Raw genomic sequence first — 27,224 nt, forward strand, 5'->3', positions numbered from 1 at the left:
GTGTTTGTGTGTTTGAGGGATGAGTCAGAGATTCATATGACAAATCAGACAGGAGAGACACCGGGTGACGTAGCCAGGCTGGCTCGCCAAAACCTACACCCCCAATCAGAGATGATGGGTATCACCAATACTGATTATCCTTGTTAACCCAAGCTTTCTGTTTCACGCTCTGTGTGTGCCCTCATAAAAGGGCTTGTTTGAAGCCTACTTAAATCAAAAGCATTATCAGATGAATGGCTGATAGAGATCTATAAAGAATATATCAAAATATAATGGCAGAAGCCCGCACTGGTGCTGCAAATAAGGCAAGAGAGCAGCTGGCAGAAAATCGTTAATCTTGTGAATTCATAAGTGAATCTATTTATTTTACCACCCAGTGCTGACATTTATGTCTAAAGTTACAGCTGCAAGCTACAGGGGTGCCAGTGCATTCGCCTCTGATGCCGTCCCACAGCCTGATGGCAAAGATGTGGAAGTCTGCTGCCAGATCAAAGTGAAATCAAATTTATTGATACATTATTCTTGCTGATAAATAACCTCCACATAAACTGATCAGTTTTCTGATCCGAGCTGCAATTCCTGCAGTGTAAAATGGACTTGGATTCAACAAACCCGTATAATTCCTTTGGTGGTATTGCGATGTATAAGACATATTCCTGCTACTGAGAATCCATAGCAGTGGTTGTGCATGTGTGATTGAATAGGAGGCTAATAGCTGTGGGTGACATACCAAGGCATGTAGGTGGTTTAAACAATTGACTGACAATAATTTAGAAATGGCAACGTGAAAGTAATCCACATCCACTTTAAAATGAGTTCAAGAGAGCAAATCTGAACATGTTGTTGAAGGAGAATCTTTGGCTTTATTTGGTTGAGCTGTTATAGTGGAAAAAAGGTGTCTTCTCCATCATTTTTGCCCCATTTTTTAAAGTTTCATGTGTCTTTATGTTTTTTTCCCCAAGCAGGTTTGATGAGTATGCCCGGTGACTCGGGTCAACAGGCCCGCACCGCCTGCTCCTACCAGCACTCTCCTGGTGGGGGAAGCGGCAGCGGCCACCACCACCAACACAACCATGGCCAGACATCGCACCACCCTCACCACTCTCACGTCTCCCCTCACTCCACCCACGGTCAGCACCAACAGCACTCTGGTCACTCTCAGCAGCACTCGTCTCTCTCCCACCAGCAGAGTCACGCTGTGCAGGCCTGCCCCACAACAGGTGAGAACAGGTTTACAGACAAAGGGCATTACAGCATGTGTAGGATCTTTGGTGTCGCCTACTGGTGCACAACATCAGGAAAAACATGGGCAGACTTTAGCAACTTTCTAACAGGGATTGAATAATACTTTGCCAATCAGAGTAATAATAATAACATCAATACATCAGCTTGCACTGAACATACCAGGTCTTTAAATTTGAATGTGAAAGCTTTCTTTTAACGATAACATGAATGTTCACTAACAAAGCAACACGAGAGTCCCTTTGATTGTAGTTAATTACTCTGGGAGAGAGGTTACAAAGGCACAGATACTCATTGAGGTGAAAGGCAATTCATGTACTTTAAAAAACCCTTATCCTTAATTACCATAATTTGTTTCAAAATCACAGAATTCAGTTAATTCGGAACAAATTTACTCAGAAACCACAGACAAAAGATGCTTTATATCCCAGTTTCCATCAACATCTGGGGAAGTTTGTGCAGACACTGCACAGGAGCAGGAACTGCTTATATGATGTGCTTAATATACACAATATAGACCTGACCACTGGTGTTTTACCTTCACAGCCCCCTCATTTAGGATATGGATAACCATAATTCTTTTTAAGATCTATTTCTGGCATTTTAGCCTTTATTGAAAGGGCAGGAAAGCAGGGGGAATGACCTGAAGCACATGGTCTCGGGTGCATTCAGACTCAGCTTCTGCAGCAGCCTTTCGGCATGAGGTCCTGCTCAACCAAGTGAGCTATGCTGGCATTGAGTATAAGCGAAATTCTTCTGGCCTGGTGAACAAGTGGTTATATTACACCAAAAGCAAACCTTCCTCACTATTACCGTTCACATTATGTTTTCCAAGAAACAGAAAACCAGTAATCTCAGCGTCCTCGCAGCAAGAAAGTTCCCCCTGCTGCCCTTGTGCCCTCGGCTTTCACCTACATCCAGAGTCATGCTTGTCAGGTTAGCTGGTGATTTTAAAGTGGCTGTAGGTACGATTGTATGCCTCTGTGTGCAGGGCGTACTCTGTGTCTTAACAGCTGGGGATTAGCTCCAGCGCCCCTTCAACCCTAAATTAGATAAACAGTTAAGAAAGAAATGGATGGCTTGATGCTTTTAGACATGGGGAAACAGGCAGTTAAAGAAATAATAAAGTTGTTTGCTTTTCATTTGAAAATGGGTTTAAAATGTAAAACATGTGCAACAGTAAAAGAAAAATAAAATCAAAATATGTTTCTTTTTATCTGGCGTGACTGTGATTAGCAGTGGGGGAGACCACCTTCAGGGTTGAAATGACAAAATTATGAAAATATTGTCCGGTGTTCTTTTCATTCCGATGCCGCTGTAGAAGAGAAGACCTCCTATTACCGAGACTTTCACTTTGAAAGCCCCAATGCTATTTCTCCAGTTTCTCTGCTTTTCTAATTCTCCTGAAAAGACCATACAAAGCTCAAAGTATAGCTTCACATATATAGGCGCACCAAAACACTGATTCAACATTGCGATTTCCAAGGCCACATTGGTGTAACTGCAGTTCACCTAACACATCAGAATGGCACATCTGTGTACGCGGGCATTGGATTTGTATTGTATTCTTTCCTCTATAAGGTCCCAGAGTGTTTGATTTTTATGAGGCTGAGCTGATACAAACAGGCTTCTCCAAATCTTCACGAGGCTTTTCCTACTCATATTCCCAGTCTTTGTGTGTGTTTTTTCTCTTCGTGTCTCTGCAAGAGAGCTCTCAGGCCAGTGGAAAAGCCTATTTAGACATTATTTATCTAGGTTAGTATTCCCCACGACCAAGCTGAGGATGAATGAAAGCAACCTCTCTGTCTTTGATCCACGGCCTGAGAATGTATTGTTGTTTGGGTTGTGGTGGTGAAGGCGCTGAAAAGAATCTTCTTTCTTTTGCCTCACAAGCAAAGCTATGACTGGATTTTTTTGTCTTTCTTTTTGTGTGTAAACTCATGCCACCTTGTGGCTGTTTGCAGAACAGACAGATCTTTTTAAAGTGAATTAGTTTACCAGTTTGGGATCATCTAACAGTGTTGTGTTCTTCAGTATCACTGCAGATAACCAATGCTGTTTTATATCTGGGAGAAATCTTTTGAAACACGCAATTTAAAGACACCATATTTGGTTTATTTTGAAAAAATTTTTTTTTTATCTATTAGATGTTTTAATTCTGAATTTGATTCCTTTTTTATTTTACAATGCGATGCTCCAGGGTAAGAATAGTGTTTTAGAACAAGAGCAAATAAACACTGCCACCTTGCAAAGTCAGTTCAGAAAAGTTAAAAAAGACATGTATGTTAAATGACATTAATATGGGACATTATTCTGAGTCTTACCCTCGTTGCTTCGTGTGAAAATCCTTTTTTTCCCCAGGTTGTCTTTTGCAACATTTGGAAAAATGTTTCTTTAAAGAGACGTTTGTCTGTGTGTGTGTGTGTGTGTGTGTGTGTCAGTCATGTCATCAGACTGGTACCCCAACCTGGACTGGCTGAAGGAGAGCTGCCGCATCGCTACCAGCTACAACTGGGCTGACGTAGACCTCTCCCCATTCCAAGGTAACGCAAACACACAACTGCCATCAGTGTGGACAAATGAAATGAACACTGATAAAGCTGTCTACCGCGGCCCGCCTAAACACGGGGAAAATTGATAAAATGCGTATCATGTCGATCAGCTGCTTTGATTAAACCATTGTGATTCCTCTCTGTGCTTTCATATGCACTCGCCCTGAGGCTCAGTGTTATAATATCCAGTGTGGTAATAGTACTGCCCTAATAAAAGTCATTATCCTGCATCTGAGAGGTTCCCACTCTTATTCTCTCACACACGCACACACACACACACATAGACACACACAAGCTGTCTCGCTCCCTCCCAATTGTATGATGTGAATAATCCAATTAGGTCCCGGCTCAGTAACAGCCTCTTATCACGGTCAGCGCACAAAGCCGGCAACATCCACACGCGATTGATGACGACGGCTGGTCCTGTAGCTCACAGGCCGCTGCTGTCTCTCTCTCTCTCTCTCTACTTCTGCAACGCTTGACCTCTCTCACACCGCCGTAATGCCATCCTCTACTCTCTCTGGCTCATCTCCAAACAGCAGGGACCGAGCCTCTTGTCTCTGTCGGCGCCACATACGAGCCATACAAATGTGTTTTTGGGCAAAATATCTATCTTCACGTTTGAAAAATGGAAGCTTGAGCTTGTCTTATTTTGGAAGCGGTAAATACCAGAGGAGGTGATTTCAGTTCAGCGTCTTCTGCGTTGTTTTAAATGTGAACAGGCATCCCGTCAGAACAAAAGACGGTTTGTAGTTTCAAGGTTTTGAAACTTACGGTGACAGTAAACCGTAGTGAGATTCTTGTGCTGGATGTGTCCTCACGGTGATGGATGATAAATAATTTATTTCTTATTCAACCCGTGATTTGCTGACGGTGGTAAGAAAAAGTTCTGCAGAAGTTGTCTGGGAAAAGTCATGAAGGAGTGCATGTTGTTTTGCTGTAATGTTTAGCATGTAGAGTGACACATATTAAGGAGAAATATCACAAAAAATTATATGTTAACTACAATTTTTGATGCTGCAAATGATATATTTAGAAGGGGGAAAATACAGGGTGGGCCATTTATATGGATACACCGTAATAACATGGGAATGGTTGGTGATATTAAAGTCCTGTTTGTGGCACATTAGTATATGTGAGGGGACAAACTCCTCAAGATGGGTGGTGACCATGGTGGCCATTTAGAAGTCGTCCATCTTGGATACAACTTTTGTTTTTTCAATAGGAAGAGCGCCATGTGACACATCAAACTTATTGGTAATGTCACAAGAAAAACAATGGTGTGCTTGGTTTCAACATAACTTTATTCTTTCATGAGTTATTTACAAGTTTCTGACCACTTATAAAATGTGTTCAATGTGCTGCCCATTGTGTTGGATTGTCAATGCAACCCTCTTCTCCCACTCTTCACACACTGATAGCAACACCGCAGGAGAAATGCCAGCACAGGCATCCAGTATCCGTAGTTTCAGGTGCTGCACATCTCGTATCTTCACACCATAGACAATTGCCTTCAGATGACCCCAAAGATAAAAGTCTAAGGGGGTCAGATCGGGAGACCTTGGGGGCCATTCAACTGGCCCACGACGACCAATCCACTTTCCAGGAAACTGTTCATCTAGGAATGCTCGGACCTGGCACCCATAATGTGGTGGTGCACCATCTTGCTGGAAAAACTCAGGGAACGTGCCAGCTTCAGTGCATAAAGAGGGAAACACATCATCATGTAGCAATTTCAAATATCCAGTGGCCTTGAGGTTTCCATTGATGAAGAATGGACCCACTATCGTTGTACCCCATATACCACACCAAACCATCACTTTTGTTGTTCCAACAGTCTTGGAGGGATCCATCCAATGTGGGTTAGTGTCAGACCAATAGCGGTGGTTTTGTTTGTTAACTTCACCATTCACATAAAAGTTTGCCTCATCACTGAACAAAATCTTCTGCGTGAACTGAGGGTCCTGTTCCAATTTTTGTTTTGCCCATTCTGCAAATTCTGTGCGCCGATCTGGGTCATCCTCGTTGAGATGCTGCAGTAGCTGGAGTTTGTAAGGGTGCCATTTGTGAGTAGCTAATATCCGCCGAAGGGATGTTCGACTAATGCCACTCTCCAGTGACATGCGGCGAGTGCTACGCTGTGGGCTCTTGCTGAATGAAGCTAGGACAGCCACTGATGTTTCTTCATTAGTGACAGTTTTCTTGCGTCCACATTTTGGCAAATCCAACACTGAACCAGTTTCACGAAACTTAGCAAGCAGTTTGCTAACTGTAGCATGGGAGATGGGTGGTCTCGTAGGGTGTCTTGCATTGAAATCTGCTGCAATGACCCGGTTACTGCGTTCACCAGATATCAACACAATTTCGATCCGCTCCTCACGTGTTAACCTCTTCGACATGTCAATGGCTGTGAACAAAGAGAAACTTGTAAATAACTCATGAAAGAATAAAGTTACGTTGAAACCAAGCACACCATTGTTTTTCTTGTGACATTACCAATAAGTTTGATGTGTCACATGGCCCTCTTCCTATTGAAAAAACAAAAGTTGTATCCAAGATGGCCGACTTCTAAATGGCCACCATGGTCACCACCCATCTTGAGGAGTTTGCCCCCTCACATATACTAATGTGCCACAAACAGGATTTTAATATCACCAACCATTCCCATTTTATTACGGTGTATCCATATAAATGGCCCACCCTGTACATTTTGCTCAATATAATTAGCGAGTCTAAAGGAAACTTGTAACTTATTTTGTGGTCAAGAATTTACATCTAATTTTAAAACACTGTTACGATTCTGCAAATACCAAATTTCCTATTTTCAGAATTAAAAATGTCACAATCTACAGTGATGAAACTCGATTGCATTAAATGATGAAGCTACAAGGATGTCTGAGATACTGAAGCAAGAATTATTAAAGAATTGACATTTTGTACGCAGTTAAATCAGCTGATGAAACTATTAAAAATACATTTGTATTTTTTCCCAGCAGTGACTTAGTGGTGTCCACACCTTTAAATCATAGACTCATTAATATCCTCCCATAAGCATCCACATGTATTTATTTATCAATGTTTTAGTCCACATAAATATTAAATAATGTATTTGGTGAATAAATCAAAGGCTTCTGACACAGTTGTAAAAATGTACTTCTAAAGCTTTTAAGGCTTAAGGGGAACAGTATCATAGCCGGTATACACTGATCAGGTCTAACTTTATGACCTTCACTACCCACATGCATCAGTGAGCTTTGGCCACCAATGACCCTGTCGCTGGTTCACCTTGGACCCCTTTGATAGATACTGACCACTGCAGACCAGGAACACTCCACAAGAGCTGCAGTGTTGGAGAAAATCTGACGCATGTCAAACTCACTCAAATCCTTACATGTGCCCATTTTTCCTTCTAACACATCAACTTTGAGGACAAAATGTTCACTTGCTCCCTGATATCTCCCACCCACTAACAGTGGGTTAGAGATGATGAAGAAAGAATGAGTGTAACCTCCCCTGTCAGTGGTGTATATGGTAAATGGCCTGTATTTGTATAGCGCTTTACTTAGTCCCTATGGACCCCAAAACACTTTACACTACATTCAGTCATCCACCCATTCACACACACATTCACACACTTGTGATGGCAAGCTACATTGTAGCCACAGCTGCCCTGGGGCACACTTACAGAGGGTTAGGGACACTGGTACCACCAGGCCCTCTGACCACCACCAGTAGGCAACAGGTGAAGTGTCTTGCCCAAGGACCCAACGACCGAGACTGTCGGAGCCGGGGCTCGTACCGGCACCCTTCCGATTACAAGACAAACTGCCAACTCTTGAGCCACAATCGCCCTATATGAAAGGTGTGATCACCCCTGCAAGATCAATTTCTTGTGCATCTCTACCGACGCTTCTTCTTCTTCTTTTGGATTACTCCATAGAAGTCCCGTTATGAACCCTGTACCTGTGCCTCTGATGATCCGGTGTGTCAGGCTGGAAATCCTTTGACTTTTTTTTTTTATTCATGCAAAATTTGAAAACGCATGCTGTGATTTTTTTTTTCCTGCAGGTGCGACTACAATTGAGCCTGTATGTTCATTCTATAAACATATTCCTAATTTATTAGATAAAACACCAAGGGAATTACACTACATCACAAAAAAATACAATTTACTCGATTTGATAAGCACTGATGCATGCCTGATGTTTAAAATTATTCATTAGTCAATCACCACCCACTTAGAGGATGTCGGGTATTTCTTGGCAGTGGAAGTGCTGCTAAGAAGAAAGCATCTATTAGAGAACAGCAACGTTTGGTCTGCTTTTTCAGTAAAGTAATGAAGGAAGTGAAATTTTTGTACCCACAGAAATGAGAGACTCATTTTTGCGGTGTTTAAAAAAAATCACAGAAACCAGTGCTGGCCTTGCATCCTTTATATTTAGCATATTGATTTAATTTAATAATAGGTTTTCTCTTATATCGCTTCTTTTTCTGTTTTTTCTTTGTTTGTTTTTTTCCTGTCTGGCAGAACAAGCTGAACAAATGCAAATTAACAACTCGTGCATTAATTTACCTGTAAAAAAACAAATCAAAACAATAAAATAAAGTACATGAAACGATGTCACATCTTGAAGCAGTAAAAGCTCTGGTGCGTGGCAGTCACAGCACTTTGCTTCCTCTCTCTGTCAGGTCTGAAGGAGAGCATGCGACAGGCGGAGCTCAGCAACTGGTCTCTTGATGCTGCCCAGATGGCTGACCTGTGTTCCTCCATTAACCAATTCTTCATGGCGACGGGGGTCATCCCCCCTCAGGGCGCCACCCACCCACAACCTCAGGTCCAACATCCAGCGCCGCCGTCCGCTCCTCAGCACCCGGCTCAGCCGCACGGGGCCATGCATCCAAAGCCCAGCCATCACAATCAGCATGGGCAACACAACCCACATAATCAACACATCAGCACAGGTCAGTCTGCCGGGCCAAGGATCCTGTACTATAAGGATAGAAGTATATTAGATTGTTGCATCTGGGACCAGAGGCTGAGATTTCTGCTAGTAACCAGCTTAGACCTGGAAAGTCAGCTGCTTTATATGTGCACAGGGCTTTACACACATGCACACATGGCAGCATCGTACTCTGGACTGCTGTTCTGTTATTTAATTATTAACACCGCAGTATCCTGTTAAAAAAAACAAACATTACAATAAGTGAAAGGATAAGACACTGGAGATGCCCTCCAGATCAAGATCAGCCAGACCCTGCAGGAACTGGAAATCCTTCTACCCTCTCCAATCTTAGAAGAGGTTTACAAGTTTGTGGACAAGGCTCAGCGGGCCCAACACTCTAAAGGAAAAGAAAGACAACGCAGGAAATTTCACACCTTGCTTTCAAAAACACACACTCCTCATCCTGAACCTACACAACCCAGAGAAGAAAACACACCTGAAGTCAGTCAGGAGAAATGGGTTAAGAACTTTTCAGACAGGATTCTCACTGAACCTGAAAAGAGAGTATTAGCCAAAGGACTCAATTTTGCCATTTCTCCACAACAGTTGCCCATAGTGGACCTCATCACAGCCACAGAATCTGCCATACGGATTAATAAATTATCACAGACAGAAGCAGAGCAAATCAGGATGAAAGTCTCAGCCACGCTCTCCAGTGCCAAAGTCCCTCCATCCAACCTCACAATACAGGAAAAGAAGGCCGTCGCTTCCCTGAGCAAAGACCACAACATCACTGTTTTACCAGCTGATAAGGGAAGATGCACCGTGGTCCTAAACACTACAGATTACCATACAAAGATCACTACTCTCCTCAGTGACAACAATACCTACGAAGCCCTAAAGCGAGACCCCACAAGCAGCTACAAAAAGAAAGTTATAGCTTGCCTTCAAGACTTTGAAAAGGACAAAATTATTGACCGCCTTACATATCACCGCCTTTACCCAGGGGATGCCATACCCTGCATCTATGGACTTCCTAAAATCCACAAGGAAGCTGTCCCACTCAGACCCATAGTCAGTAGCATAAACTCAGCCACTTATAACATTGCTAAACACCTTGCTACCATCCTTGCTCCTCTCGTGGGGAACACCCCACACCACATCAAGAACTCCACCGACTTCACCGACAAGGTCCAGAAACTTACCCTGGATCCAGATGAAACCATGGTGTCCTTTGATGTAGTCTCTCTCTTCACTTGCATACCCACCACGGAGGCCGTGGAGACTGTCAGAAAACGACTACAAGAAGACAGCTCCTTGGAGGACAGGACCAACTTCACACCCGATCAGATCTGCACACTGTTAGACCTCTGCCTCACCACTACATATTTCAAATACAACGAAGGCTTTTACAGACAAAAACATGGCTGTGCCATGGGCTCCCCCGTGTCACCTATTGTAGCCAACCTTTACATGGAGGAAGTGGAAAGGAAGGCTCTTGGCTCTTTCAAAGGAAGAGTACCCAGCCACTGGTACAGATATGTGGACGACACCTGGGTCAAAATCAAGACACAAGAAGTGGAATCCTTCACTGCGCACATTAACGCTGTGGATAAAAACATCAAGTTCACCAGGGAAGACACAAAGGACAACTGTTTGCCTTTCCTGGACTGCGCTGTGCACATTGAAGAGAACGGCAACCTCAACATCGAAGTTTACCGGAAGCCCACACACACGGACCAGTACCTCCTCTTTGACTCCCATCACCCTTTGGAACACAAACTTGGAGTAATTAGGACCCTACACCACCGGGCAGAACATGTTCCCTCTAAGCCTGAAGGAAAAAAGAAGGAACACACACATGTAAAGGAAGCACTCAAAACGTGCGGCTATCCTAAATGGGCGTTCTTAAAGTCAGCAAAGAGGCACAGAAAAGAAGACCAGACACCAGCGAGGGAGGATAAGAAGGACAGACGCAACAACATTGTCATCCCCTATGTAGCCGGTGTATCAGAAAAACTCAGGAGAGTTTTCTCCAAGCATGACATCCCGGTGCATTTCAGACCCAGCAACACACTCAGACAAAAACTGGTTCACCCGAAAGACAAAACGCCAAAACACAGACTTAACAATGTGGTGTATGCTGTACAGTGCAGCGAGGAATGCCCAGACCTCTACATTGGAGAGACCAAACAGCCACTTCACAAGCGCATGGCACAACACAGAAGAGCCACCTCCACAGGACAAGACTCAGCAGTCCATCTGCATCTTAAGGATAAAGGCACTCTTTCGAGGATGCCAATGTTCACATTTTGGACAGAGAGGACAGATGGTTTGAAAGAGGAGTGAAAGAAGCCATCTATGTCCACTGTGAGCGACCATCTTTGAACAGAGGCGGGGGTTTACGACACCAACTCTCTGCCATCTATAATCCAGTTTTGAGATCCCTTCCCAGACGCCTTAACGCCCACTCACATCCTGGGCCATCTGACCTCAGGAATTCGCATGATAAGGTGGGGCCAGGTTTCACAATGAACAACCCGAAACTCTGGCTGATTGGGACCCACACCCAGTTTCACACCTTGGCTCAGGCGATTAGAGGATCATCAGGGGGTCCTTTTGTCCCTCTGTGGGGGGTACTCCCACTAGGTTTATATCTGGGACTCTCCACCATTTGACCTTAGAACTGAAGAAGCTTCTCGGATGAGAGGTGAAACGTCTTCAAGCAACTTAAAGAAGTCCAGACGCTTTTCTTTGCAAGCTCCTTTGACTATGATGACCTGGATGACTGAGAACCTTCACAGACATTACAATAAAATGCTGTTATTTATTTTTATCTGATGACTCCACTCATGTGTCAAAAGAAAAGCGTGAAAAAAAGTATGTTAACTTAAAATAACATATGGAACCCCAAAAACTCTCCATTAGCAAAATAATGGTTCCTGCTGTTAGTTGACGGGATGGAGGCAGGAGCTCAGCTGACTGCCAGTCTCTCCGCTCGCTGTGTCATTGTTGGCTCGTTGTCTATTTACAGCAAAATTATGGAGTCTGTCAGTTTAATGGCAACTGAAGTAAAGATATGAAGATGGGGGAATATTTCACCAGAGGGAAATCCACTGAGTGGCAGCAGAATCTATTGGATTTCTCTGGCTTAGCATAAAACGACAATAAAATTGTGTGCGCCCATGATAACAGCTTGTGTTCTGCAAAGACGAGTAGTGTGAAAGCCGGGATACTAATCTGACAGTTAGTCATTGCCCTTTTGTCTATTCTCCCACAGGGAACATGTACATGGACTCGAGACAAAACCTTTCTTCTCTGATGGGCCCACCAGGATATCCTCACATGCCTCCCATGAGCAACACTGCTCCCACCATGACAGGTGACTCTCCCATCGCTCTCTTAACAGGTCAGGAGGAGCCTGGAGAAATACATGGTGTATATAGAGGCTTACACAGAGGCAGTGTGTGTGTGTGTGTTTGTGTGTGAGCAAGAGAGAGATAGAGATTTTTGGCAATAGCACACTTAAAACTGAATAACACACTTCTGATTGATTAAATAGGGAAGCTTGAACTAAAGTCAAATGTTGTATTTCTCTTCATAAAGTTAGGAGATAGAATTAAAAATCTGCCAATCACAGATCAGCAACTCAACACAACCTGCTGAAGTTTAAACTGAGCACCAGAAATGGAGGAGAGCGGTGATTTAGGTGACTTTGGATGTGGCGTGGTTGTCGATGAGGATCTCCTGATCTTTTTGGATGTTCCCATGAAACCATCTTGAGAGTTTACAGAGGATGGTCTGAAAAAGAAAAAAATATCCTCTGTCTATCCCTTGGTCACACCAGAGGTCAGAGGAGAATGGTCCGACTGCTTCAAGCTGATAGGAAGGCAACAGTAACTTAAATAACCACTCGGTACAACCAAGTTTTGCATCTCTGAGGGCGCAGCAAGAGATGACCACAGCAGTTCCCACTCCTATACGTCCTACAATGAGTTTTTTTCTGGAACAGTTGGATGGTCAAAATCGATCCATCCTGCCTTGTATCAGTGGTAGGGGCTGGTGGTGATGGAGTGCATTAGTGTTCAGGATATTTTATTGGCATACTTGTGAATCTTAGCAACAAGTGAGCATTATTTTATCACCATAGTCTTCCTAACTGATTTCTTGAATGCGACCATGAGCTCACTGTACTTAAACGGATGTGCAGCTGCAGGATTTGAAGCAACTGTATGATGCTGTCTTGTCACTTTGGACCAGAATCTATGAGGAATGTTTTCAGCACCTTGTTGAGTCCATGCCATAAAGAATTAAGCCAGCTCTGAAGGCAGAAGGTGGTCTAACCGAGTACTAATGAAGTGAACCAGTAGAAAAACTAGTATAAATTTTCTTTAATTCCCCAGAAAATGATCCATTTGTAGCTCAGAATATTGTTGTGAAGGCACTTAATGCAGCACAGTGCTGCCACATACTGAAGTATCTCGTCATAAAGTTGCATCAACACCTCTCTGATACATTAATTTTATAATTTTCTTAAGATACACTGAGCGTTTTTATAGTATCCAATATGCATTTTAGTTTCAAAGTAACCATTAAAATTCATTGCAGTGACTCACTAATATGAGTCACCATGTCATGATCACCTGTTATTTAGGGCACTTTAAGACGTGGTGTAATGTGCTGACAGTATATTTCTCTGTTTTTGACTTTTTCTTGTTTTTCCTATATTTTAGCTGTGTTTTAGACACTTTTAGTTTCAGCTGTTCTTTGTCCTACTCACATATTTAAAAAGAAATAATTCAGATGTAATTATCATCTTCTTATACATCCAGGTCATCACAGCCAGCTGAGCCAGCAGCAACACACGCTGCCTCCGGGACACTTTCAGGTGAGGCGCATGCTCGCTGCCGACGACATCCAGGATGATTTTGACTGGGACTCCATCGTCTAGACTGAGCCGTCAGTCAAAGGGAGCGACGAAGGAAAAGACTTGAAATTAATAAGGAGATGCAGGCAAAGTGTGATGATAGTGACATAAGGTACGAAACTGACTGACCTGCTCCTTTCGCCTGTGTAACAAAACAGAAGACAATCCAACAGAAAACAAGATGGGAAGTGATTTTTCTAAACACGCTGGCCTTTTTTTTTCTGATAAAAGCGGTCTATTAAATCTAAAGACAATCATGGAAAAATGGAGATGGGACAGACTGAGACTGTGTCGAACGAAGCCAAGACGTAAACACGTTTCGTCCAAAGCGACAACGCTCCGAATTGTCTCTCGTTGTGTCCCCGTTGTGCCAACAGGGTTGCAAGTCGCCAAAGTGTTGTCAGTTCTTCTTTGAATTGCTTTCTTTCTCTTAAATGTGCATCCCGCTGCAGCTCGTGTCCCGTGAACTACAACGTTTCCCAGCCTGTGACTGGAATGAACAAAAAAGATGTCCTCTCCCCAAACTGTCTTAAGAAAACCATCAAATTTGTTTTATTTTTTGCACACACTGAGCAAATCCAGACATTTCATCCTTTCTTCACTGTAGCATTGCTTTGCTCGTTGTTACTTTACATATGTGGTGAGAAGGATAATAGTTTGGGGACAAAATTAAGGACGTTTCAACCTAAATCATGAGTCGGGGCACCACCTGCTGGTTAAAACAGGTATTTTTAGCTTCTATCCATCTATCACAAATTGTTCCTCCTCTATCTTTTTTCTGTCATACAGGACACTAGCTGTAAACTTCTTCTGCCTATTTTATCGCAAACTTGTCATCAGTATGCGCTTTCAACAGCAGGTTAGTGTGTCATGTTCTCAGGGTGTTATGTCCACATATGTCTTCGCACCTCTGCCCTTTACATCTCCTAAATGTGAGGTTAACTGTGTGTCGTGTAGTGCTGTCAGTGTTCAAATCCTGTTGGCTAAATGTTAGCGTTGCCCAGGACTCTGGTCAAATGGATAAAAGTCTTCATTTGTCAGCTGTAATAAGCTGAGTAACAGAATGAGCCTTTTAGTCGAGCCAATATACGTCACTGATCAAAAAGAAAATCAGACCGTCGCGTGACTCAGCATTAACTTATATAGTTTTCAGAGATAAAACTGAAGGGGAGGCAAAAGCGCACATCATTTATGACCCTGCGGATCAGCTCGGTCTTGATTTCTAACATGCCTCATTTGGGAAAAGGCGAGCAGTTTTTTGCACAGCAACAAGTTTGATAGCATCTAGACTAAAATAAATGATAACCGGGAGAATTTTAATGCTTTGTCTAAGTAAAGATCAAACAAGATGCTCAACATCATTTGTTTTGTTTTGCTTTTGTTGTTAATGTTAATTTTGTGTATGTACAGGTGTGTGTATAGTCCTCTCCAGTTTCCTTTAGCTTTATATGGCTCAAAAAAAAGAAAAGAAAGAAAACACACATGGGAAACAAGTGAATTTCATTGTATTCACACTTTAAGGTCTCCTATTTTCCACGGTGAAATATTAGACCTTAAAGTGCTTTTTTTTGCTTTTTTTTTGCTCTTTTGGAAGATCTCAGTGATCGTTCAGGTGGTCTAAACAAGGTAATGTTTAAAAAAAAACACAAAAAACAAGATAAATACTCTTTATTATTGCCATTAAATGCTGTATTACCGTGACCAGCATATATATATATATATATATATATCTTGTATGTCTGCGTGTAATTGTCCTTGTAAATAACAGTATGTCACTTCTCTGTTTGCCCTGGAAAAATGCAGACTGAAAAAAAAGAAGGAAATGGCAAATGGAGATGGGTATTTTGTTATTTCTCTTCCAGGAGAAACATTATGTACATAGCTTGAGTATAATGTAAATAGGTGATTTAAAGAAGGAAAAAAAAACGTTGGCATTTTTGTGTGTCATAAGTAACCTGTGTATGTATGGCGGTTCAGCGGTTGAAATCTGTTTATGTGTTTATTAAAATGTCATTGACCATTTTTACTGCAATAACCTTGCATCTGCTACCGTTATTTTATCAGCTGTTTGCATGTTTGAAATCTTGAAATAATGCTGTGTGCATGTTGCTGTGCTGTGCAGGAAGATGTGACAGTGGCTTCTGAGTTTTTAGTTTGAGCCTATTTGTGCTGTTTTGGCCCTCGCAGCTTGTTGTCCAACAGGTGTCAGCCTAGCGCCGGGCGACCGTTTGTTTGCCCTCCTCTGCATGTAAACTAGGCAGACCACCCATGCTTGCCTGCGACACACCGTCACACAGTGTTCTAACTGTATTTATGGCCTCTTTTCATTGGAAAGCGGTCCAGAAAGCGCTCTTTCCTCCCGCTGTCTATCAGCCACCCATGTACACTGCCACTTTCTTTATAAATAGAGCAAAACTGATGTTTTAGAAGATCAGCACAAATGAATTCCAGGTGTTTGCTCATATTTATTTAAATCCTTTTAAATATTTGACAGGTAGTATCTAGTCAATCCAAAGATTTGGCTCCTAACTCCTGTGATTAAGGATTATTTGAAACAACCCAAACCTCTGTTTACATCTCTTCCATTCATTCATGTGGAAAGTTTGTTGCTTTAGCTTTCTAATTGTAAAAGACAGCCGGTTGCAGTTTAGTGTGCCTGTCTTGTCTAGATAAATAAGTGTGTATTTATCTGTATCACCTAGTGCATGTGTTGGCATGTGTGAGTGTGTGCATGCTGCTGATATTGCAGGGTTTGCAAACAGGAGTACTGCTGGCTGTGGACCAAGAGGAGGTTTACATGGGGCTGGGCCACGAGGGCTCAAACCACCTTACTGCCCCTATCCAGACACCCTCCTCCCAATCCAACCTGCCCCTTGCTCCTCAGCCCGCCCAGCCCACCGCCACCACAACCAGTACCAGCACCCCTCCTCCACTCTCAGCCACTCACATGCACCCTCTTTTCTCTCTCCTTCCTGCCGTGTGCCATTCCTCCCTCTCTCTCTCTCTCTGCACTCACCCAAAGTGGCCAGATCTCTCCTCTCTTTCTCTTGTCCTGTCTGCATCCCTCCACCACTCTTTCTTTCTCTTCCTCCACGCCGACCAGCCCGAGTCTGTTCACATTCACCTCCACAAGTTGAAAGGATCTCAGCCCACCGCTTTCCCAAACTTCCTCCGGCCAAAGACTTTATTTTCATTCTTGACCTTTTTTGGGTCCCTCAACATTTTACTACCGTAGACGCCGGTTGGTGTGTGTTAGGTCTCCGGTGTTGTGCCCCTGGGGACGTCTCTGTGGGTTTTGACTGGCGAGAAGAGCGGAGAAGAGTTTTTTTTGACACAATGAAAGTTCAGCTGCTGCTCCTGTCGGCCCTTGTTGGCCTTTTGTGCGCCTTCACAAGTGCAAGTAAGTGAACTCTCAGCTATCACCATCCTACTGTTAGCACACTATGTCCTCTCTCTCTCCCTCTGCCTCCATGTGCCCTCACCACACTTCTCTTTGTCTGCTTTAATCCCTGCCGATTGAACAATAACACTTTGCAGGCTGGATTCATAAGGGGGGAAATGGTCCAGGTTTCATTTGTATTCATTAATAAGTTAATGCGATTGTTTGTTTACACGCAAATACACAAGTGTTAAACACGTACTCACATTTTAAATCTTTTTTTGTGTAATAATAAGAATATTTCTTCTAGCATCTGCGGTTAATCCACCAAACTTGGCCAAAGATCAGTGATTGGAAAAGCGAAAGTGTTAATTTAACAAAGAGGGATCAGCTCATATGAATGCTCCGTGTTCATTTTAACAAATTACCTCATCCTGCTTTGCTGTATTTTTCCCTCGCTGTCACTGTTGTCTCCTTTTTTCTTTTTTTCTTTTTTTTGCAAGCATGGGGGGAAAAAAAATATATGATGTAATAGCAAGAAGCTCTGGTGCCTCGTGTCTGTAGTTTTCTTGGCACAGCCAAAAGAGAAGAAAGCAATATCCTTTGGAAGCGTCCCAAAAACTGTGGTCATGTGCAGGGGGGGGGGGGCTGTAAACTGTAACATACACCGTACATATTTATCCGAAAGCCTATCCTGTGCTTCCTCTCGTTTTACTCCTGATTCTCCTATTTCTCTCTTGCTGCACTTGATTTTGTTTTCTCCTTTTTCCCTCTGTTTTTCTTCTCCCCCCTTCATCTGTGCTTTGTCTCCAGTCGCTCTCACAGCATGTATCATTTAACTTTCTGTCTTTCTTTGCCTTGCTTTCTTCTTTTGCCTTGACCAGCCACTCTCTGCCCAGTAGTTGTGGCTGAAGCCCGAGGAAAGTGCAGGGCAGGGCAGGGCCGTTTTGTGTCTATGTGGGTGTATTAATAGTGGGAGGCTCTATATTTAAGAGGGTCAAATGGATGAGAGAGGAGCAAGAGACGTGATGAACTTTGAGAGCTGCCCCACCCTCTTTTACTCATGTGTTGTTAGCATGTACAGCACACCAGCCCTTGGCATTTACCCATCTTTGGTGGGGTTGCAAACTTTACCACTTAAAATAACCCCTTCCTTCTCCACCCCCCAACCACCACCGTCTCTTAACAGCCCTTCAGCTTTCTCAAGCTCTCTCTCTTCCAGGTTCATGAGTGTAACCCTCAGATTTGGGGGAACACAGGATGCACAAAAAGCGATGGGTCTATTGTTACACGACAACCTTTTCCTGGTCTGTGTGTCTCTCCCGTTTTATGGCGGGGTTTGCTTTTTTAACTGAGGAAGAAACTGCTGAAGTTTTCAGAAAGTCTTCCCTGTTCTTGTTAAGAATACAAAGGAAATCAGTCATTCCCCACTCATACCTCACAAATGGAGCCTTTCTAACTCCCATCTCCATCCTGTACAATCATCCACCACCGCCCTCTCGCTGCTACTCCCTCCGCCCCTCCCCTCGTCTCCTTCTTATGAGTTTTGTCTGCAGTTGCTTGGCCAGTAACATCCCATTCACATCTGGCCGCCAAAGGAAGAGGTTAATGCCCTTTGTCCGAGCCCGCTTGAAGAAATGACCCAAATGTTGCGCTCCTGTTCCAAGTATGAGACACACGCGCGTAAGGAAAGACCACGAGGTCCGAGGACTTCTCACACCAACTGAATCTAATTAGGAGAAGAAAAAATGTAAAAAAAAAAATAAAAAGTAAAAAAAAATAAAAATAAAAATAAAATACTTCCATACTTCCAAAAATTTCCCTAAGGAGAAAGATTCATCTGTTTAAGGAAAGGGGAGGTGGAGACTGTTTTATCCCAGACCAAGCCCTTATCCTGACGAAACTGAGACAGTAGCAGCTCCAAAAAGATTAGAAAAAACACCAAGATTTATGTGCATATCCTCAACAAGTAAAAAGGCACAAATGCCAGCCTTGCACTTCCTCTGTGAGACATGGAAAACATGAGAAAGGAAATGCAAGCCTGGATGTTCAGCATGATAATGCACCGTAACTTGTTTATTTGTGTTCCCTTCGTTTAACATCACGCCTGTTCCGGTTCATTGTGCTGTGGCAATGTAGTGAGAAACTGTAATGCCCGAGATTAAAGGCCAACTTGATGTAGTGCCAATTTCTGCCCCTGGTGATAGAGTCCAGATGGGACCTGCTGCATGTCTTTTTTATCTGAGTTAGAGTGGGAGGAGAAAAACACGAGTGGCTATAAAATGAATGTGGACACACATTCAACGCACATTGTGTTGCATCTGCGATAAGGCCGGCTGAGAATATTCCACTCTTGCTTCAAAAAGTCCCCAGCGTGCACTGCATGGCACGGCCCGGTGTTTTTAGAGATGACTCCCACTAGTTTCGCAGGGGAGTGTACGTCATGTGACATCTCATGTTGGTGTGGTGAGATGGGGAGGGCGTCTGTATCGCTCACATTTTACTCCCTAAACACCACGAAAAACATTCCTGAGATTCGAAGATGAACACACTCCCTCACATCTCGTGCACTGATCTTTTCTGTCCCACACAGGACTGTGAATTAGCAACTTACGTGCACACACACACACACACACACACACACACGTGCATACAGGGGGCTTAAGTGACAGCTAATTGTGATAATAATGAATGGAAGCCTGTACTCCCACCTTTGCTGTCTCTGGCTGTATATTATTGTGTCCCTCCATCACTCTTTTGTTTTTTCTCTTTAATTTATATCAGAAAGGAGTGAACTTCCCCTTTTCACTCAGCCCTTTTCTTCACCTCGCCCTCCCTGTCCTGTTTTTTTATTTTCTGCGTCACTTACAGTTTTTTAGTGGAAATGTGGGAACAAAATACCATGGTGGACCAAAATAATTTATTAATGTAAGCTTATGTTTTACTAAGTAATAATTGTGTTTTTTTTACTCCAAGTTAACCCTTTAATGCACAAGTTCACATACATGCACACAAACACGGGCGAAATGTTAACCCTCACTGGGTGAATGAAGGTTTTCGGGGCGCTGGATGATGTTTCAAGCATGCTTGACATGAAAACCGATGCAATGATGAAGAAGGTTTGAAAAGAAAAGAAAACTGCTTCCAAAAAAAGTTTAGTTATTTAATGAAAACTAACTGGAGTTATTTTTTTTACCTTAAAATTTAAATTATATATAGATTGAATAAATATCCTTAGTGTAACTCTTTGTCAGTTTGGTAAAATTTGTTATTACAGCTTGCCTGATGAGGGGCTGATGGAGGTGTTTTTCGAGGGTTTGGATGTTTACAAGACTGTGAGTCAACTGCTTTCGAAAAGTTCTGTTTTAAAGTAATACCTATAATGATTTGCAGAAACTCTGCCACTGGCATATGCCCTCCACGCAACAATAAAAACCGACTAAAACTGACCCTGAAAGTAATAAAAACGAAACTAAAGGTAAACATGTTCAGAATGATAAACACTGAACTGAAATAACCAGAGCAGCTCTGGAAACTAACTGAAACGTAACTAAATTAAAAAGGAAAAAAAAAAGTCAAAATTAAATCAAACACTGAAACTCGCAAGAAAAAGCAAAGCATCCAACTTTGCAGTCATCGTTTAACTGACTGAGAGTCAGACTAAAACTAGTTGTAGAAACTGTAGCAGCGTCAGGCTTCCTGTTCTAGGTCTGTCCATTTGCCCACTGAGGATGAACACAAGCTCACCTATGTGTTGCACACACGCAATGCATCTTGCTATAAGCGGACACACCATGTTCACAGTGAAATCAAGCACTCTAGACGGGACACGGGGTGCTCCCTGGCGTCTCACTTTTGAAACATGCCATTCCCTCAGAGCTCCCCCTCCACCCTTGCTGCTTTCTCTCCCCCCTTCTCTTTCTCTCCAAGGATTCAGCCTTCTCAGCGGTTTCATCAGCAACAAACCTATCCTCAGGGAGTCTGGTTTATGAAGACGACGATAGGGAAGAAGTAGATTAAAAGGAGAGGAGGGGGGAGTGTATGTAAGCCGTTAAAAGTCACTGTGTTACTCACTAATGCAGCTGCATTAACCCAGAAGGGCTAGCGCGGTGGGGAGGAAATACTACTCAGAGCTAATTGTGGGAACTGTACACATAATGAAACAATTGGTAGTGGAGAATGAGGGAGTGATTACACGTAGCACAGAGCCACGCTCAGTGGAGCACAGACCATTTTATCATCGCTTACAGACGTTCCAAACAAACAGTCTGAGTCGCCATTAGTAAACCCCCTTCTCAATAGTCTTCCTCAGTGGGAACAAATGTTTTGTTATATTTACCCCCGCCTGTTGCTAATGAACACACCAGGCAGCACAGTGCTGCACCGGTTGGTAGACTAACCCCAGCCATTCAAGAGTTATTTTTACCCTGGGTAAAGCATTCTCTATTATTTCAGGTATTTAGAAGAACTGGACAAAAACGGAGCTGGAGAGAGCATGATGTCAGGAGCTAAGTTTGGAAGACTCGCACAGAAGCTCATTTTTGCTCTCTGCAGTAAGGAGGCTTTGTGCGATGAATAGCTTTTAATCGGGTTTTTTTTTTTCCAAAGAAAAAGGCGCAACTTCAGGCCAGCAGCTTGTCAGTGGAAAGTTAGGCGCAGACTGTAATTTTGGTGCCACGCTGAAATCTACCTCCTTAATTTTGAAACGGTGCTGTCCAGGCTAGAGTTTCATTTGTGGCTGGGAGGATGTTGAACGTGGGGAGATGGAGCTCTGGTTATTGGTGGGAAATGATCATGTTGAGCCCAGGCCGGCTCGTGGTCCAGACCCTCATGAAAGAGGCAAAATAAACGCTAAATACATGTTTTTTACAGATGGGACAAAATAAGAGACTACCATGACACAGATGGTCTTCTGAGCTCTGACAAAGTGCGTTTTAGATATTAAACATCAGTCAAGAAAACATATGAAACTACAGAAATACAAATGAACTCAGATGTTTTAAACTGCATATCGTCTTTTTTTTTTTTACCTTTTCAAAGAAACTTTCATGCTTTCTCCCTGTGACCCCACCCTCCTGTGACTGCACGGATTAAGTGTCTGATGGTTAACAAGCCTGCCTGCGCTCTGCTTACACATGCGGCAGTGGCTCCCTCCACAGGAAATAAGTCAGAGCATGTGGCATGCAAGTTCGCAAACATGAGGCCCTGAAGACCGGATAGAGGGATGGGGAGGGGGAACAGAGGGTTGATGCATATTATATGAAGTCAATGGGTTGGGTGTGCATGCTGATACAGTGCTGATGATGGGAGAACCTGTATGAGACAGACGAGGAGTGTGAGAAGGGGGAAAGGTCAAGTAATGACATCATGTTGTGAGTGAAGCGTCTAAACATTAACGCTGTTTATTTTTCACATTTTCACCCATCCCCACAGACTGAGACAGATCTATTGTCCTTTTATTTACTGGTATTGTTATAAACTTCGCATTTTGACTCACAACGATAAAGTTCGTCATTGTCTTAGACCGGGTATTTTTTTTCTTTTTTTTAGCTAACAATGATAAAGTGAAAGGCTACAGATAGGACGATTGAACTGAAACATTGCTGAATTATGTCAAACAAGAATTTGGTTGAAACAACAATGGCCTTTCAAACTTCCACGGCATGAACATGCCAATCAACTGTGCTCTGAAGTTACAAAGAAAACAGAGCTTAAACAAACAACATTTAATGTCCACTTTTACTTGAGCTATCATCTTGCTGAGTGTTGGATATGTACTAATGCACAGGTTAATGATGAAGGTATTATAACATAGATACCGATATGTCGGTATTTGCATTTATAATCGGCCAGTAAATGAAAGCAAGTGACATGAGAAACACCCTTCAAACATGAGTGTTGATGTTGCACAGTTTGTCCATCAGAGGGCATGCTTCAACTTCCCTTTGCGCCCCATGTTTGGTGCGCACAACCAGCTGATCCACGCAGAGCCTGTCAGAGCGTAAACGAGTAATTTACTCAACTTGCTGAAACTGTAAAACAAGATTATTTTTCAACTGAATTGTGATATTATCTTAGTAAGCACTCTTAAATAACTGCAGAGATAATACATGTTAGGGAAACCTGCTTATGTTTTGTGTGTGTCTTCTCAAAGAAAGAAATATTGACTGGAGTTTTTAAATGATCAAATATCAATATCAGTCTCAAAAATGTGTCAGGGTTCTTTTAAGTGCACGATCACGGTTTTAAAATCACCCGTCCTGAATATTTAATGCTAGGGTCCATCAGGCTAATACTCAGTGTTAACAAAAGCCAGATGTTTATCTGTTAGTATTCAAAGCGACATCTGTAACATGTCGTTTTTCATCACTGAAAAGTTCGTGATCAGGTGGAATTGCATTAGCAGTACAACCCCAGTACCTGGGTGCATTTTACCCAGCTGCACCAAAAACATCCTTTCTTGTTTTTCAAACTTGAACTTACTTTTAACTTAACTGGAAAAAGATCTAAATTAAAAAAAAACAAAATAAATTATAATTTGATGAGTTTTGAATACTGGGAGATTTTCACAGTTAAATGAAAGAAATCAGCAGAGACATCGATATCACAGGGAGAAAGCCAAAAATGACCCATCGAGAAAGCACTCTGTGATAGTGAAAAAACAAATTTTGATAGATGGAAACCTGTGACCTGGGAAGCTTGGGTTAAACAGCTTTCTGCCTTGAATGTTTGGCCTGTTTGTGATCTTATATTTCTTATTTCCTCCCCCCAGATCCAATTACAGACCCTACAGAACTTCACTCTTCATCTGTGGTCATTACAGAAGGAGAAGACACACCTGGTGTTGCTTTAAAGGCTAATTCTACCACTGTTGTCACCGGTCATCCTCCATCTGTACCAACTACGGCCCATTTCGAAATTACAACACACGTTTTCAATGACCATATGAGTGTGCCTGTGCCTACAACTGAAGCCCTAGTCAATGAAACAGAAGCTCCCAATACACCTACCCAATACGCTGAATATACGTCTGAGGAGACCACATCGTCCACTGAGCAAGTACTCAGTGAGTCCCAAACAGACGACCTCACTGAGACAATGGGCCCTACTGGGACAGTGATCCCTGCTGACACAGAGGGCACTGCTGAGAGAGTGGGCCCTGTTGGGACAGAAACCACTGACCTGATCATTGAGGAGGACACAGAAGGTGAGGAAAGTGTGGGAGAAAGGAGAGGTCAGTTTGAATAGATATAATGGTGACACTTAATAAGTCTAACATACACTTAATAACCATTGCTGTTTAAATATATTAACTATGGATCTAAATGCACTAACTCTCATCTAACAGAGGCCCTGAGCTCTGGACAGATTGTGGGCATTGTAGTCGGCGCCCTGCTGGCAGTGGCTGTCATCACAGCAGTGGTGATTGTTGTCTTGAAGAGGATGGGCGAATACTCGTAAGTAACTCACTACCGCATGTACATAAGCACAAAGATTAAATCCATGGCAGTGTTACATAGATGTTGGGCACTGAGTCATCACTGAGCCATCCAAGAATGAAGTCACATAGGAAAGAAAAGGTGACTACGAATTCTCCCAAACCAGCATTTCAATCAAAATTGTTCCTGAGCACATGTGAACACAGACGTTCCTTCCTGAAAGTAAATCAAGTCCATATGAAGTGACAGTTTTCTGTCCCCTGTGAACATATGATGATAATTACTGCTAATAATGATGGCGAATTTTTGTGTCACAGGTCTGCAAGGAACAAAAAGCCTGGCAGAAAGCAGAGTGTTATGGTCTTTGTAAAGTTTTCTATTTTACCCCTTCAGCTAATCATTTTAACCCCTCACACACCTATTTACAGCCGTCTTTTTCCCAAGAGCTACTGACAAGGCTCCATAGTTGTTCCTCTGTCTGCTGACATAGAGTCCCATGCTTCTAGGTGGAAAATCCAGCATTCATGGTGACAAGTGGCCTTAAAATGAGCTTGTTTATTGACTTAGTATCGGTCTACATGGCCCATGGCCGTCAGCTAGAGGGGTTTTGTGTTAACAACTTGATTTGATCCCTAGAAACACAGGGGCTTTGTACATTAGAAACAGGGTTGCTAACCAGAGCAATCGCCATCTGTTTGTTTTTTTTAATAAGTTAACCAATAATCAGATTTTCTTTAGTTATTGTTCCGTTTGAAATGAAAAAAAACACAAAAAAACTTTTTCACAGAAATTGAAAATTGTGTATTTTTTTTAACTCATTCAACTTTTGAAGCTGCGTAATCTATGAATTATGCATAAAATCCAGCTTTGTTCACCATCTAATTTTACTTAACAAGTCCCCTGATGAATTAACTTTAAAATAATATAAACCCTAACTGCCAATCATATAAAAAAAATCTTTTCCATCTCTGACCGGATCTCTCTTTGTATCCCACAGACCTTGAGGAAAAACCCTACAAAGCAGCGGGACCGTGCGAAGTTCTGGAAATTCTGAACTACTGAACTGTGACGTCATTTCTGATTATTAAAAACAAGCACGCGATGCCAGAACTAAGCAAACCTAACCAGCTCTCTGGACTGTGTTAACAAAAGCGAGGGGCGAGGGGCACGGGGCACGGGGCACGGAGTGGGGAGGGTGGGGGGTTTATTTTTTTAATGTATATATTGCATGTATGTGAGACAAGAGGGGTACACGAGCCAAAATCCTCACCTGCCCCTGCAAACTTCCTGATCCCGAGGAGCTGTTAAAGAGAACAAAACAAGGTGACAACAGGATGTCAGGAAGAATTTCAGGCTTTTCAAATGCATTTTGTAGAAAAAAGACAAGACAGGGGTAAGTCCTCCACATAAGCGATTTAGTGACTGACTTAGATTAATACCAAGAAAGAAAAATGACATAAAAATTAGAAATACTTACAAATCAAAGACATAAGGAGGCTGGGATTAGGAAAGAAAACAAGAAATAATGTTGCCAATTTTGCTGGATGTATATACAGTGCTAGACAAAGACTATACTGCATTCAGTTACTCTCATATGTTGCACTCGCATAGGCTAGGCATTTAATATTATGGAATATGCAGTACACTATGTACAGGCAGCCTTAGGCTATTGTTGTGGCTAAAGCACCCACGAGCACCGGTATAGAGTATGCTGTCATGCAGCCCCTAATAGGTTGGCCAACTGGATGAAGCTTCTGGCCCTGGTGAGCTCTGAGGGTCATCAGACACGAAAAGACACCCCTCGTTTGCAAGAGTAACGTGACATTCTGCCCAGTTTAACACTTACATATAAAAACCTAATACATATCTGTGAAATTTAGCAGAAGGGTTTGTGCCACTGTCTCTGGTATTCTCTAGCTAGCTAAGAGGATTTTTTTATTTTTTTTTGGAAGTGCATTAAAAATGTGAATTGAATGTACTTTTAAACTGATACCCATTCCAAAACAAACAACTTGGCCCGTTGGCTTATAAAGGCTCGCACATTTGGTTATCAGACATAGCAGTGACATTGTCTTGACAGTGCTTCTGTTAATACCAGAACAGCCATCCAGTCTTTTCAGTTGACCTGACCCTAGATCACATGCATAGGATGACAATTTATAATTGAACTTTGTTTTAGTGCAAAGTGTTTGGCAGTTATGCCTTTTTTTTTTTTTTTTTTTGCAAGAGTGTGTCACATGGATGTACAAATAATGACGTCTCGGCTTACCCCTGCTTGCTTTAAAAACGTATTTAATATGTGCACTGAATGAGTGGTGTAATATTTAATGAACAAGCTTCAGACACTGCAAATGTTTGCAACGATACATGTCCCCCGTCCCACCCACCCCTTCTGCTTTGCTGCATATTATCACTTCTGAGTCTTTAATTTGTGCCGTCTGATTCGTTCAAAACGTTTATTTAATTGCAGTGCTTTTGGTCATACTGTTTCAATAAAAAAAATTTAAAACACAGTATTTTTTTGTACTAAATTATTCTCTAAAAGCTGCCCTTTGTCTTTGGAAAATATCTCTTTTCTGTTTATTGTCCCGTTCGGATCCTATCAGTTGCAGATGATCATATAGAGGGCTTGGAAACGCCTCCGAGTGAATTTACTCTTTATCAGAGCTTTATCCACTCTTAACTTGGAAAAATACTTGCGACAGTTAAAATCACATGACACTTATTTTCTGTTTCCACATT

The 27,224-nt window shown here is 42.4% G+C and overlaps 1 protein-coding gene across 7 annotated transcripts in view; it reads left to right on the top strand.

Moving 5' to 3' along the window:
* The window catches only part of LOC102295242 (forkhead box protein J3), an 82,261-nt gene extending 55,266 nt beyond the window's left edge, over nt 1–26,995 (top strand). For 3 of the 7 annotated variants that reach the window (XM_042228126.1, XM_042228127.1, XM_042228124.1), the window contains 8 exons: nt 963–1,220; nt 3,684–3,785; nt 8,484–8,756; nt 12,018–12,146; nt 13,570–17,064; nt 23,816–24,250; nt 24,392–24,500; nt 25,480–26,995. In XM_042228126.1, coding sequence (XP_042084060.1) covers nt 963–1,220; nt 3,684–3,785; nt 8,484–8,756; nt 12,018–12,146; nt 13,570–13,688 — 881 coding nt within the window. In that variant the 3' untranslated portion in view covers nt 13,689–17,064; nt 23,816–24,250; nt 24,392–24,500; nt 25,480–26,995. Of the gene's footprint in view, nt 1–962; nt 1,221–3,683; nt 3,786–8,483; nt 8,757–12,017; nt 12,147–13,569; nt 17,065–23,815; nt 24,278–24,391; nt 24,501–25,479 lie in introns of all 7 variants that reach the window. The other 4 variants (XM_042228125.1, XM_014341359.2, XM_042228128.1 and 1 more) reach the window with 4 other exon arrangements.
* The last annotated feature ends 229 nt before the right edge of the window (nt 26,996–27,224 follow it).

This window comes from Haplochromis burtoni, unplaced genomic scaffold, assembly GCF_018398535.1.
Source record: "Haplochromis burtoni strain Fernald_Lab_line unplaced genomic scaffold, NCSU_Asbu1 Contig_306, whole genome shotgun sequence".
Taxonomy (NCBI): Eukaryota; Metazoa; Chordata; class Actinopteri; order Cichliformes; family Cichlidae; genus Haplochromis; species Haplochromis burtoni.